At 40.9% G+C, this 14085-nt stretch overlaps 1 protein-coding gene across 1 annotated transcript in view; it reads right to left on the reverse strand.

The window, feature by feature from the left end:
• Positions 1 to 14085, reverse strand: part of TERB1 (telomere repeat binding bouquet formation protein 1) — a 48957-nt gene that overhangs the window by 17715 nt on the left and 17157 nt on the right. Inside the window, exons 7-11 of the mRNA XM_023210109.1 lie at positions 13890 to 14005; positions 13662 to 13784; positions 6152 to 6304; positions 4185 to 4316; positions 1813 to 1938 (exon numbers count right to left, since the gene is read on the reverse strand). Coding sequence (XP_023065877.1) covers positions 1813 to 1938; positions 4185 to 4316; positions 6152 to 6304; positions 13662 to 13784; positions 13890 to 14005 — 650 coding nt within the window. The remainder of the gene's footprint in view (positions 1 to 1812; positions 1939 to 4184; positions 4317 to 6151; positions 6305 to 13661; positions 13785 to 13889; positions 14006 to 14085) is intronic.

The following is a 14085-nucleotide window of genomic DNA, read 5'->3' on the forward strand; positions in this document are numbered from 1 at the left end:
GCTCTCAGGTACATGCATACTGGTTTTAAAGTAGTTAGCTTTTTAGGCCGGGCACAGTGGCTCACACTTGTAATCCTAGCACTTTGGGATGCCGAGGCGGGAGGATCACTTGAGGTCAGGAACTCAAGGCCAGCCTGGCCAATATGGTGAAACTCAAAAAAAAAAAAAAAAAAAAAAATTAGCCAGGCATCGTGGCACACACCTGTAGTACCAGATACCAGACACTCCGGAGGCTGAGGCATAAGAATTCCTCGAACCCAGGAGGCAGAGGCTGCAGTGAACAGAGATTGCACCACTGCACTCTAGCCCCGGTGACAAAGTGAGACTTTGTCTCAGAAATAAAGTAGTTTTTTAAAAAAAAAATGTTCATAAATTGATTCCTTCCTATAATCGTTTTTGTTTTGTTTTGTTTTGTTTTGTTTTTTTTAACATACTGTGTCTGCAGTTTTTCTTCCACAAAGATCAAAATTCTTATCATGGCCACTGCCCTCTGAGCTCAAGCTACACTGGCCATCAATTCCTTAAGTGCACCAGGTTCCTTCCCTCCTATCACAGGGCCTTTTTGCCTCACTGTTGCTTATGCCTGAGATGCTCACTGATAACAAATTCCTTCTTTTCACCTAATTAACTCTAGACATTCAGTTCTCAGCTCCCAAAGCCTTTTCTGCTCCACATCTAGACCAGATTTCTTTGTTATAGGCTCTTAAAGACCTGTGGTCTATCCCTTTATACTTGTTATGTCAATTTATAATAACACATGATCTCATTTTTTGAGTTACTGTCTATTTCTCTAGTTAAACTAAGCTCTGTGAACACACAGACTGTTTTTCCATCACGGTATCCCTGATGTCTCTGATGCCTAGCACACTGCCCGGCACATAACAGAAACTCAAACTTTTTTTTTTTGAGACGGAGTCTTGCTCTGTCGCCCAGGCTGGAGTGCAGTGGCACGATCTCGGCTTGCTGCAACCTCTGCCTCCGGGGTTCAAGTAATTCTTCTGCCTCAGCCTCCCGTGTAGCTGGGGCTACAGGCGTGCGCCACCATGCCTGGCTAATTTTTTTTGTATTTTTAGTAGAGATAGGGTTTCACCATGTTGGCCAGGCTGGTCTCCAACTCCTGACCTCATGATCCGCCTGCCTAGGCCTCTGAAAGTGCTGGGATTACAGGCGTGAGCCACCGCGCCCAGCCCAAACATTTAAAAATAAATAAATGTACTTACGATTTAACAGTAAATAACCCTTAGTCCACAAATTTAATTCCTGCAAACTAAATTTGTGCACATGGCATAAAATAGTGAATTATCTATACTGCTGCTCTCTTCCACGTGGGTTTGTATATGCTGAATATACCCTAGTTGTCATGTCCAAATTATACACTCTGACTTTTTTTTGAGACAGGGTCTCACTGTATGAGCCAGGCTGGAGGGCAGTGGTGCAAACACAGCTCATTGTAGCCTCAACCTGAGCACCTCCTGAGCTCAGATGATCCTTCTACCTCAGCTTCCCAAGTAGCTGGCAGGCATGTGCCACCAGGCCAGATAATTTTTTCTTTCTTTTTTTTTTTTTTTTTTTATAGAGACAGAGTTTCTCTATGTTGCCCAGACTGGTCTTGAACTCCTGGACTCAAGCAATCTGCCTGCCTTGGTCTCCCAAAGTGCTGGGATTACAGGCATGAGTCACTGTGCAGGGCCTACGCTGCTTTTCAAATGTAAGAAGAATCTGAGAGCTAAAAGGCGTTGGCTCATGAAAGCAGATATAAATTCCCCTTTATAAACTTTGGTTGGTATGTTCTTAAAGTAATAGTACACTTACTAATTTTTTTGCAGTTGTGAAGCACAAATGTGGCAGCTTTGTTCAGTTCCTCATTCTGAGATTCAGTTAAAGCTTGAATCATGAGTGGAAGCCCATTGTTTTTAAAAAGGTCATACTGATTTTCCTCTGGAAAACACACAGTTAAAGAGGACAATGATTTTATCATAAACTATCTATATGAGGTCGTAATTCTTCCTTGTGGTAATCATGAACATAGTTCAAAATTTTAAAAATAGGCCAGGAACGGTGGCTCACTCTTGTAATCCCAGCACTTTGGGAGGCTGAGATGGGTGGATCACTTGAGGTCAGGAGTCCAAGACCAGCCTGGCCAACATGGTGAAACCTGGTCTCTACAAAAAATGCAAAAAAATTAGCCAGGCATGGTGGCAGGCACTTGTAATCCCAACTTCTCAGGAAATTGAGGCACAAGAACTGCTTGAACCTGGGAGGTGGAGGCTGCAGTGAGCCAAGGTCCAGCCATTGCACTTCAGTCTGGGCAACAGAGTGAGGCTTTGTCTCAAAAAACAAAAACAAAACAACAACAACAAATTTTTAAAATAGAGAAACACATAGTTTCAAAAGGATTTTTTTTTTTTTTTTTTTTTGAGACGGAGTCTCGCTCTGGCACTCTGATTGGAGTGCAGTGGCGTGATCTCGGCTCACTGCGACCTCCGCCTGCTGGGTTCAAGCAATTCTCTTGCCTCAGCCTCCCGAGTAGCTGGGACTACAGGGGCGCACCACCATGCCCAGCTAATTTTTTGTATTTTTAGTAGGACAGAGTTTCAACATGCTCGCCAAGCTGGTCTCGAACTCCTGACCTCGTGATCTGCCTATGTCAGCCTCCCAAAGTTCTGGAATTACAGGCGTGAGCCACCACATCTAGCCTCCAGAAGGATTTTTTTTTTTTTTTTTTTGAGACGGAGTCTCGCTCTGTCGCCCAGGCTGGAGCGCAGTGGCCGGATCTCAGCTCACTGCAAACTCTGCCCCCCGGGTTCACGCCATTCTCCTGCCTCAGCCTCCCGAGTAGCTGGGACTACAGGCGCCTGCCACCTCGCCCCGCTAGTTTTTTGTATTTTTTAGTAGAGACGGGGTTTCACCGTGTTAGCCAGGATGGTCTCTATCTCCTGACCTTGTGATCCGCCCATCTCGGCCTCCCAAAGTGCTGGGATTACAGGCTTGAGCCACCGCGCCCGGCTCAAAAGGATTTTTAATACAGAAATAATTCACTTAAGGCCGGGCTCAGTGGCTCAGGCCTGTAATCCCAGAACTTTGGGAGGCCGAGGCGGGCAGATGACCTGAGGTCAGGAGTTCGAGACCAGCCTGACCAACATGGAGAAACTTCATCTCTACTAAAAATACAAAATTAGCCAGGCGTGGTGGTGCACGCCTGTAATCCCAGCTACTTGGGAGGCTGAGACAGGAGAATTGCTTGAACCTGGGTGGCGGAGGCTGCAGTGAGCCAAGATTGTGCCATTGCACTCCAACTTGGGCAACAAGAGCAAAACTCCGTCTCAAAAAAAAAAAAAAAGTTCACTTACACAAAATACCTGTCTCATAAGTGATCTCTGAAATGCAGCCACAGAGTAGTATCATAACTCATAAGAGTAAAACTGCCCTCGCTTGGTTTGAAAAAGGGTATAATCAATCCTAAATTACACAGAAGTTAAGGGAAAGAATAGATAAACTAATGGAGGGAGTAGAAAGTGTAGGGGAAGGAAGAAAGAATGGGAGAAGCAAGAGAGAGCAAAGGGAGGAGAGTGGAAAAGTGAGAACTGAAAGAGCAGAGACAGGAGATTAGAAGGAGAGAGAGGGGTAGAGAGGAAAGTGGAGAGAATTGGTAAGAAGAAGTAGATTGAACAGAGGGAAAATGAGAGGAAAGTAGAGAGGAGGAGGAAAGTAAAAAGGGGAGAAGAAAGAAAAGAGAGAGAAGACAGTAATAGGTAGAAAAAGAAAGAATCTTTCAACATTTTAACAAGGAGAACAGAATCAGATTTGTGCAGCAAGGTGCAGAGTGGACTAAAAAATGAAGATAGAAGGGAAAGAGCTTTCTCCCTGTGCTGCAGTGAGAAAACCACTGCAATAATATTGATGAAAGATGTGGGTTTGAGGGCCTACTATGGAAGAGCAGCACTGGAATTGGACAGAAAGGGATCAAGAGGGGTAAACAGAAGTAGAACTACAGGTCTTAATGACTGACTTAATACAATGAGTGAAGGAGAATTAGAAGCTGAAATGATTAGTTTGAGGTCTGAATAACTAGAAGAAAAGCAATACTTTTAAGACCTTCACATGACTGGAAGAAAAAAAAAAAAACAGAAGTATATTTCCACTCTACTATTTTAATAACCACACTCAATAAATCCAATATTTACCACAATCCTCTGTGCAATGACCAAGAGTAAGCATGATGCTAAATTTTTCTCCTGAATCCAGACTTTCATGAAGCAGTAATGCCAGAAGTTTTGAAACAATGTGGTACTTGGAGAGTACTATCCCAAAAGTAGCTATTAGTATAAAATAGGAAAAAAAGATAGTACAAATTTAAAACTTATAAATGTATATATACATTTTTCAGCTTATTCAGATAGAATGTTATATATCTATATAACATTAAATATACACATATGATAACATCTAATAAATATGTGTATGTGTGAATATAAATAAAATATAAATTCATTGTAATAAGATGGTTGCTTATTACTATAACCCTCATTACTCTTTCTTCCCATACTAAAGACATATTACTAAAGCAAATTTTTTGAAGAATTTTTTTTCTTAATTGTTCTGCAGAATGCTGTGAAGATGAAGTACCACTAACTACCTAAAAGCTGAGTATGCTTACTCTCCCCTTACCTACCTCTTCTTATCTAGATTGGATAGTAAAGACTTTCCTACATCATCAGTTCCTGCTGTCATTTAAAATACACTATTAACTGACCACAGTTTTGCTGACTTACAATGAAGCATATGCGAAGCTATGCTGAGATTGACAAAAGTCAAAAAGTCCTCCATTTTTTGGCCAGGCGTGGTGGCTCACGCCTGCAATCCCTGCAGTTTGGGAGGCCGAGGCAGGTGGATCACGAGGTCAGGAGATCGAGATCATCCTGGCTAACATGGTGAAACCCTGTCTCTACTAAAAACACACAAAAAAAATTAGCTGGGTGTGGTGGTGGGCACCTGTAGTACCAGCTACTCAGGAGGCTGAGGCAGGAGAATCGCTTAAACCCAGGAGGCGGAGCTTGCAGTGAGCCGAGATCACACCACTGCACTCCAGCCTGGGCAAGAGAGCAAGACTCCGTCTCAAAAAAAAAAAAAAGTTCACCATTTTAAGCTATATTTCTCCAAATGTGGCTTTTAACAGAATTCACCCAGAGTCTAACAACATTAATACCAACAAAAAAGTTGTGAATTCCTCAAGGGACTACATCTTAGTCATTTTTGTACTTGTAAAGCTCAGCACATAGCAGGCCCTCAATAACCACTTTTTAAAAAACCATCTATTTTTTGCCCCCTAGTTGTTTGTGAATACCAATAGAGTTTCTTACTCTTCAGTGTTTGCACATGTGAGAAGCAGCAGCCATGAGTTCAAGTACGGTTCTGCCACTCACTAGTAATGCTGTGTTGGGTAAGTCCAACCTCATACTTAGCAGAAAGAGATGTATTCTTCACATAAATTGGGTTTTCCATTCCTTAATCTCAAAAATATCCCTTGGTTTCTCATTTGAATATTATTATTACTATTATTTTTTTTTTTTGAGAGATGGAGTCTTGCTATGTTGACCAAGCTGGTCTCAAACTCCTGGCTTCAAGCAATCCTCCCATCTTGGCCTCCCAAAGTGCTGGGATTACAGGTGTGAGCCACCATACACAGCCTGAAATATTTAATTTAATGTTGCCTTTTTCTTCCAGAGTTTTGCACTTGTCGCCCAGGCTGGAGTGCAGTGGTGTGATCTCAGCTCCCTCATTGCAACCTCCACTTCCTGGGTTCAAGTGATTCTCTTGCCTCAGCCTCCGAAGTAACCGGAATTACAGGCACTCACCACCACATTCGGCTAATTTTTTTATTTTTAGTAGAGACAAGGTTTCACCATGTTGGCCACGCTGGTGTTGAACTCCCAACCTCAAGTGGTCTGCCTGCCTCAGCCTCCCAAAGTGCTGGGATTACAGGCATAAGCCACTGCGCCTGGCCATGTTGGATAATTTCTAATACTCCCTTCCACTTGTGAGAAACTGTTAGTCTGAACCATGTTACTGTTCAAGCTACTATTTCAACACTCTTCATGCTATATTCAAAGAAAATTCAATTTGAAAAAAACTGGTAAGCACTGTCACTCACGATTATCAGCAATGCATGCATCCACAGTCTTTGTCACAACCACTGCAAGTTTAGCACTGGAAAGAGTCTCATGTGAATCAGATTCCAGTTGCACGAGAACTTGAGACAATACATCCAGTCCACCCACAGATATGAAGTATTTCTGAACATATGCTTAAAGAATAAAGTAGCAAAACTATTAATATTTCAAACAAGACAGCTGAATGGTTTTATTCAATCAATTTGCACTAAATATAACATTAACTTGGTCTTTTCAAATACTTTCTAAAAATCCCAAAATTAAAGAAAAATCCAATCTTTACCTGTGCATATACATAATCATAAAATAGATTATTTATTTACATAAGTACCTTACTTTGACATGGTAAAATTATATGTATAGTAGAGTATTTCTTGTGTATTAGAAATCTTTTTTGTTTCATTTAGTAAGAACTGCTCTATTTTGTAAGAACAGCATTATTAAGCTGCCCTTTGGGCTGAGCATGGTGGCTCACACCTGTAATCCCAGCACTTTGGGAGGCCGAGATAGGCGGATCACAAGGTCAGGAGATAGAGACCATCCTGGCTAACATGGTGAAACCCCGTCTCTACTAAAAATACAAAAAATTAGATGGGCATGGTGGTGGGCGCCTGTAGTCCCAGCTACTCGGGAGGCTGAGGCAGGGGAATGGCGTGACCCCGGGAGGCGGAGCTTGCAGTGAGCCGAGATTGCACCACGGCACTCCAGCCTGGGCAACAGAGAGAAACTCCGTCTCAAAAAAAAAAAAAAAAAAAAATTAAAAAAATAAGCTGGTTGTGGTGGTACACACCTATAATCCCAGCTACTCAGGTGCCTGAGGCAGGAGGACCACTTGAACCCGGGAGGCAGAGGTTGCAATGAGCTGAGCTAACGCTACTGAGTGAGACTCTGTCTCAAAACACAAACAAAAACAAAACAAAACAAAAAACCAAAAAGAAACCTATCCCTCAACATTATTAAACAAGTATTTCAACAGAGTTATAAAGAATACAGTCATTCATTTATCTTGGTAATTAGCAAGCTGCCTATTTTTTTTTTTTTTTTTTTTTTCTTTTTTTTTGAGACGGAGTCTTGCTCTGTCGCCCAGGCTGGAGTGCAGTGGCTGGATCTCTGCTCACTGCAAGCTCCGCCTCCCAGGTTCACGCCATTCTCCTGCCTCAGCCTCCGGAGTAGCTGGGACTACAGGCGCCTGCCACCTCGCCCGGCTAGTTTTTTGCATTTTTAGTAGAGACAGGGTTTCACCGTGTTAGCCAGGATGGTCTCGATCTGCTGACCTCGTGATCCGCCCGTCTCGGCCTCCCAAAGTGCTGGGATTACAGGCTTGAGCCACCGCGCCCAGCCCAAGCTGCCTATTTTCTGCAATCCAACATAACTAATTCCTCAGATTGTTTGACTCCTCAAGATGCAAAGTAATTTAACTGTTCTAAAAGAGCATACATCTCATCTGTCATATTTACACCTAATTCTTTTACTTCTTGGAGCATAAAATTATAACACATCCCTGAGAGTCATAACAACTATTCCAAGCAAAGATTCAATGACCGGCATCTATTTTTCTAAATCTGAAGTCTTTTGTTTCCTAGTTGAAAATAATTCTGGGCTGGGCATGGTAGCTCATGCCTTTAATGACTACAGGCGTGCACCACCATGTCCAGGTAATTTTTGTATTTTTGGTAGAGACGGGGTTTCACCATGTTCCCCAGGCTGGTCTCGAACTCCTGAACTAAAGCAACGTGCCTGCCTCGGCCTCCCAAACTGTTAGGATTACAGGCGTGAGCCATGGTGCCCAGCCCAGAAACATTATTTAAGGGCAGGCAAACATTTTCAATATTATGGTGGCTCCAAAATAGACTTCTTTACTAGGAAGTATTTCCACTTTTTAAAAATCTTCAGAAAAGAGGCTGGGTGTGGTAGTAGCTCATGTCTGTAATCCTAGCATTTTTGAGAGGCTGAGGCAGGAGGATTGCTTGAATTCAGAAGTTCATTATCAGCCTGGGCAACATAGTGAGACCCCATCTCTAAAAAAAAATCAAAGTAAAAATTAGCCAGGCTCAGTGGTGTGTGCGTGTAGTCCCAGCACCTCAGGAGGCTAAGGCAGGGGGATCGCTTAGGCCCAGAGGTTTGAGGCTGCAGTGACCCATGATTGTGCCACTGTACAATCATGACAGAGTGAATAAGACTCTAGCTCAAAAAAAAAAAAAAAAAAAAAATAAGCATTTGTTAATGCTTAGATGAAAATGGCAGTGTGTTACCACAGATTCTTAGTTATAGCCTACGTGACAAAAACTCAGGCATATAAGCAGAAGAACATCCTAGACCACATTTATTGTATACTGAATATTTTAGATTTTCTCTAATCTGTAGTTCACTGAAGGTAATGAAGTCCTATAACTATCACTCATTAAAGTTGGCTTTTAGAGATAAAGGGACTGTCAGGGTATCATGGAAATAGATTCCAATTTTTTTTGAATTCTAGAGATACATCCTTTGCATGTGACACGAGTATTTGTTTCAAACACTTGAATATAGATATACATTAGCAATGTGTAAAAGTTCTAGTTGTTCCACATCCTTTGCCAATATTTAGCATGATCACTTTTTATTTTTAACATGCTAGTTGGTGTGTAGTAATATCTCTTTGGGATTTTAATTTGGATTTCTCTGGTAACTAATTATTTCTTGAGCATTTTTTTTTTTTTTTTTTCCCGAGACAGAGTCTTGCTCTGGCTCTGTCACCCAGGCTGGAGTGCAGTGGTGTGATCATAGCTTACTGTAAGCTTGAACTCCTGGACTCAAGTGATTCTCCCACCTCAGCTTCCTGAGTAACTAGGACTACAGGTGCATGCCACCATATTTGGCTAATTTTTAAAGTGTTTTTGTAGAGACAGGGTCTCACTACATTGCCCAGTCTGGTCTCAAACTCCGGGGCTCAAGCGATTCTCCCTCCTTGGCCTTCCAAAGCACTGGGATTACAGGCATAAGCCACCATGCCCAGCCAATCTTAAACATCTTTTCAAGTGCTTATTTAATATTCACATCTTCTTTGCTAAAGTATCTGTTCAAATCATTTTTTTTTTTTTTTTTTTTTGAGACGGAGTCTTGCTCTGTCGCCCAGGCTGGAGTGCAGTGGCTGGATCTCAGCTCACTGCAACCTCTGCCTCCCGGGTTCACGCCATTCTCCTGCCTCAGCCTCCCGAGTAGCTGGGACCACAGGCGCCAGCCACCTCGCCCGGCTAATTTTTGGTATTTTTAGTAGAGACGGGGTTTCACCGTGTTAGCCAGGATGGTCTCGATCTCCTGACCTCGTGATCCGTCCGTCTCGGCCTCCCAAAGTGCTGGGATTACAGGCTTGAGCCACCGCGCCCGGCCATATCTGTTCAAATCTTTTGCCCACTTTTTAAATCATCAGGTTGCTTTTGTCTTATCGATTTATAAGAGCTTTTTACAAGTTTCTGGGTACAAATTCTTAATTAGATAAATATTTCTCAAATATTTTCTCTCAGTCTAGCTTACCTTTCATCCTCATAGCAAGCTCTTCTGAAGAGCAAAATTATTTCAATGAAGTCCAATTTACCATTTTTTCTTTAGTTATTCACGCTTTTTGTGTCCTTAGAAACCTTTGCCTACCCCCAAGTTGTGAGAATTTTCTGCTTTTGTCCACGTTTTATATTTTTCACTGTTACATTTAAGTCTATGAACTATTTCAAGTTAGGTTTTGTATACTGTATAAGGGTTCGGATTCATATTTTGCATACAGATATCCACTTTTTCTAGCATTATTTGTTGAAAATATCTTTTCCTCCACAGAATTACAATGGCATCTTTGTAGACAATTAACAATGATATATGTATGAGTCTATTTCTGGGCTCTCACTTTTATTTCCTTAATAGGTAAGTCTACAAGGTCGGGTGTGGTGGCTCATGCCTGTGATCCTAGCACTTTGGGAGGCCAAGGTGGGAGGATCACCTGAGATCAGGAGTTCAAGACCAGCCTGGCCAACATGGTGAAACCCCATCTCTACTAAAAATACAAAACTTAGCCAGGCATGGTGGCGGGTGCTTGTAATCCCAGCTACTCAGGAGGCTGAGACAGGAGAATCACTTGAAACCGGGAGGTGGAGGTTGCACTGAGTCGAGACCATACCATTGCACTCCAGCCTAAGCAACAAGAGTGAAATTCTGTCTCCAGAAAAAAAAAAAAAAAAAAAAAAATCTCTAAGTCTATACCTACACCAATGCCACGCTTTCTTGATTTCTGTAAAAGTACTAAAATCAGGCAACATAGTCCTACGGTTTTATCCTTTTTTCCCCAAAAGTTTCAATTATCCTAGGCCCTCTGTATTCCATGTAAGTTTAGAATCAGCTTGTTAATTTCTAGAGAAATATCTGCTGGGATTTTGCTTGAGAATTCCATGAATCTAGAGATGAATTTGAAAGTGACATTCTTACAATGTTGAGTCTTACAATCCAGAGTATTATATATATCATCAATTTATTTTCTTTTTATTTCCGTTGTGTGTGTGTGTGTTACAGATCTCCCTGTTGCCCAGGCTGGAGTGCAATAGCAGAATCATAACTCACTGCGGCCTTGACCTCCCAGGCTCAAGCAATCCTCTCAAGTAGCTGAGACTATAGGTGTAAATCATTACACCTGGCTAGTTTTTAAATTTTTTGTAGATACAGGGTCTTTCTATGTTGCCCAGGCTGGTCTTGAACTCCTAGATTCAAGTGGTCCTCCTGCCTCGGCCTCCCAAAGTGCTGGGATTATAGGCATAAGTCACTACACCTAGCGTCTTATCTTTTTTCCAGTCTCAAGGGGAAAACATTAAGTCTTTTGCCATTAAGTGTGCTACTTGTAGTATTTTGTAGAGGTCCTATCACATTAAGGAAGTTTCCTTCTGTTCCTAGTTTACCATGAGTTTACAGATGTATGTTGAATTATGTCAAATGCTTTTCCTGCATCTATTGAAATTATCATATTGTTCTTCTTTTCTAGACTGTACATATGATGAATTTTCTAATGTTAAACCAATCTTGCATTCCTGGGATACATGCCACTTGGTCATAATGTATTATCTTTTCTATATGCTAAATTAGATTTGTTAATATTTTCTAATGCTAAATTAGATTTGTTAATATTTTGTTAAGGATTTTTATATCTATGTTCTAGAGCTATTAGCCAACAGTTTCTCATAATGTTGTGTCTGGGTTCTGATATCGCTGTAATGCCGGCCTTATACGTTGGGAAGTGTTTATCCCACTTCTATTTCCTGGAATAATTTATGTGAAATTATTGGTTTGTCTCCTGAAATGTTTGGCAGAATTTGCCAATGAAGCCATTAAGGCCTGGAATTTCCTAAGCTAAGGTTTTGTTTTGCGTCTTTGCATTGTTTTTTGTTTGTTTGTTGTTGTTGTTGTTGTTATTGTTTAAGAGGTGGGTTCTTGCTATGTTGCCCAGGCTGCAGTGACTATTCTCAGGTATGATAATAGCAGACTATACCCTTGAACTTCCAGGCTCAAGTGATCCTCCCAGCTCAGTCTCCCAATAGCTGGGACTATAGGCATGTGCAACCATGCCCAGGCTTGTGTTAAGCTTTTAAACTACAAATTTGACTTATTTAACAGATATAGGAATATTCAGGTTACTAGTTCTTCTTGGGTGAGCTTTGTTTGGTAGTTTGTATCTTTCAAAGAATTTGTCCAACTCATCTAAGTTGTAAAATGTCATGACATAAAGCTGTTTCTACTATTCTTTCATTACTCTTAATATCTGTTAAGATCTATAGTGAAGTTATCATTCCTGGCACTGGTAATCTGAGCTTTCTCTCGTTACTTTGTGATCAGTCTGGCTAAAGGATCACTTATTGATCTTTTCAAAGAATTAGCTCATGTTTCAGTTATTTTTCTCTATTCTATGCTTTTCTCTATTTCACGATTTCTAATCTCATTATTTCCTTTGTTATGCTTATTTTAACTTGCTTGGTTTGCTAATTTCTTAGGTAGAAGCTAATACGATTTTTAATTTATTTATTTATTTATTTATTTTTGAGACAGAGTCTCTCTCTGTTGCTCAGGCTGGAGTGCAGTGGTATGATCTTGGCTCACTGCAACCTCTGCCTCCCAGGTTCAAGCGATTCTCCTGCCTCAGCCACCCAAGTAGCCAGGATTACATGTGCACACCACCACACCAGGCTAATGTTTTTGTATTTTTAGTAGAGACAAGGTTTCATCATGTTGGCCAGGCTGGTCTGGAACTCCTGACATCAAGTGATCCCCCACCTCGGACTCCCAAAGTGCTGGGATTACAGGTGTGAGCCACCACACCCAGGCAGAAACTAGTATAATTGACTTGAGACCTTTCTTCTTTTCTTATACAAGCCTTAATACTATAAATTTCCCTCTCAACACTGTTTTGCAGAATCACAGAGTTTTAATTTTTTTTTTTTTTTTTGAGACGGAGTCTCACTCTGTCACCCAGGCTGGAGTGCAGTGGTGTGATCTCAGCTCACTGCAATCTCTACCTCCCAGGTTCAAGAGATTCTCCTGCCTCCGCCTCCTGAGTAGCTGGGATTACAGGCACCCGTCTAATTTTTGTATTTTCAGTGGAGACAAGGTTTCACATGTTGGTTAGGCCAAATGTGGTCTCAAACTCCTGACCTCAAGTGATCCACCCGCCTCGGCCTCCCAAAGTGCTGGGATTACAGGTATGAGCCACTGTGTCTGGCTTTTTTTTTTTTTTTTTTTGAGACAGAATATCATTCTGCTGTTGCCCAGGATGGAGTGCAATGGTGCGATTGTGGCTCACTGCAACTTCTGTCTCCTGGGCTCAAGCGATTCTCCTGCCTCAGCCTCCCAAGCAGTTTGGATTATAGGTGTCTGCCACCAGCCCAGCTAATTGTTGCCACCATGCCCAGCTAATTTCTGTATTTTTAGTAGAGATGGGGTTTCACCATGTTGGTCAGGCTGGTCTCGAACTCCTGACCTCAAGTGATCCGCCTGCCTCAGCCTTCCAAAGTGCTGGGATTACAGGCGTGAGCCACCATGCCCTGCCTAATGTTGTATTTTCATTATTATTCAGTTAGAAACATTTTATAATTTTCCTTATGATTTATGCATTGACTCATGGATTTTAGTACAAGTTGTTTAATTACCAGATATTTGGGGCTTTTCTAGATGTTTTGTTTTTATTCATTTCTAATTTAATTACCTTGTGATCAGAGAACACACTCTATGGGTATTTAGTCTTGCTATTTGGTTTCTCCGTTTAATGAGAATTTCTGGGGAGATTAAAAAAACGATGCTGCTACCACCATCTTCCCAATATCCTCCTAAAAATATCCACTTTTAAGATTTTCTTATCTTTAAGAGTCTAAATACATCCAAAATAACCCAAATTACAAGGACTCAATTGATTCAATAATAAATTCAATAGTTTTTATTATGCTTTGAAATGTTTCTTCAACTATGACCTAGAAAATAATGAATACTTACTGTTATTTGCAAGAGTGAGTCCAATAAATGAGCAAATAGGGCGAATTATCTCAGGTTTCATGCAATTTTTTAGCCATTCATTAGCATGTGGAAAAAGTGAACAACAAAACATTTGATTCTCATCTGAAAGAAGACAAAATCAATCATGATTTAATATGACAATTGGAAAACATCAGTTTTCATTTGTTTTTATCTTTATTTTTATATTTAAACATTACAGATAGTTACCATTTTGAGGATTGTTGACACAGACACACAGAGTACTACACACTGAAGACCACAACTGATAACTCTGGAAAACATTTTTATCTGACAAATCCAACTCATATTTTGAAATAACTGTCCTATTAGGTCAAAAAGAAAAGAAAGTAAATTAATACAAATGTGTTAAGGTCCTAAGTAATTAATAATTAACAAAAAGAAA

The sequence above is a fragment of the Piliocolobus tephrosceles genome, chromosome 17 (assembly GCF_002776525.5).
Source record: "Piliocolobus tephrosceles isolate RC106 chromosome 17, ASM277652v3, whole genome shotgun sequence".
In the NCBI taxonomy this organism is placed as follows: Eukaryota; Metazoa; Chordata; class Mammalia; order Primates; family Cercopithecidae; genus Piliocolobus; species Piliocolobus tephrosceles.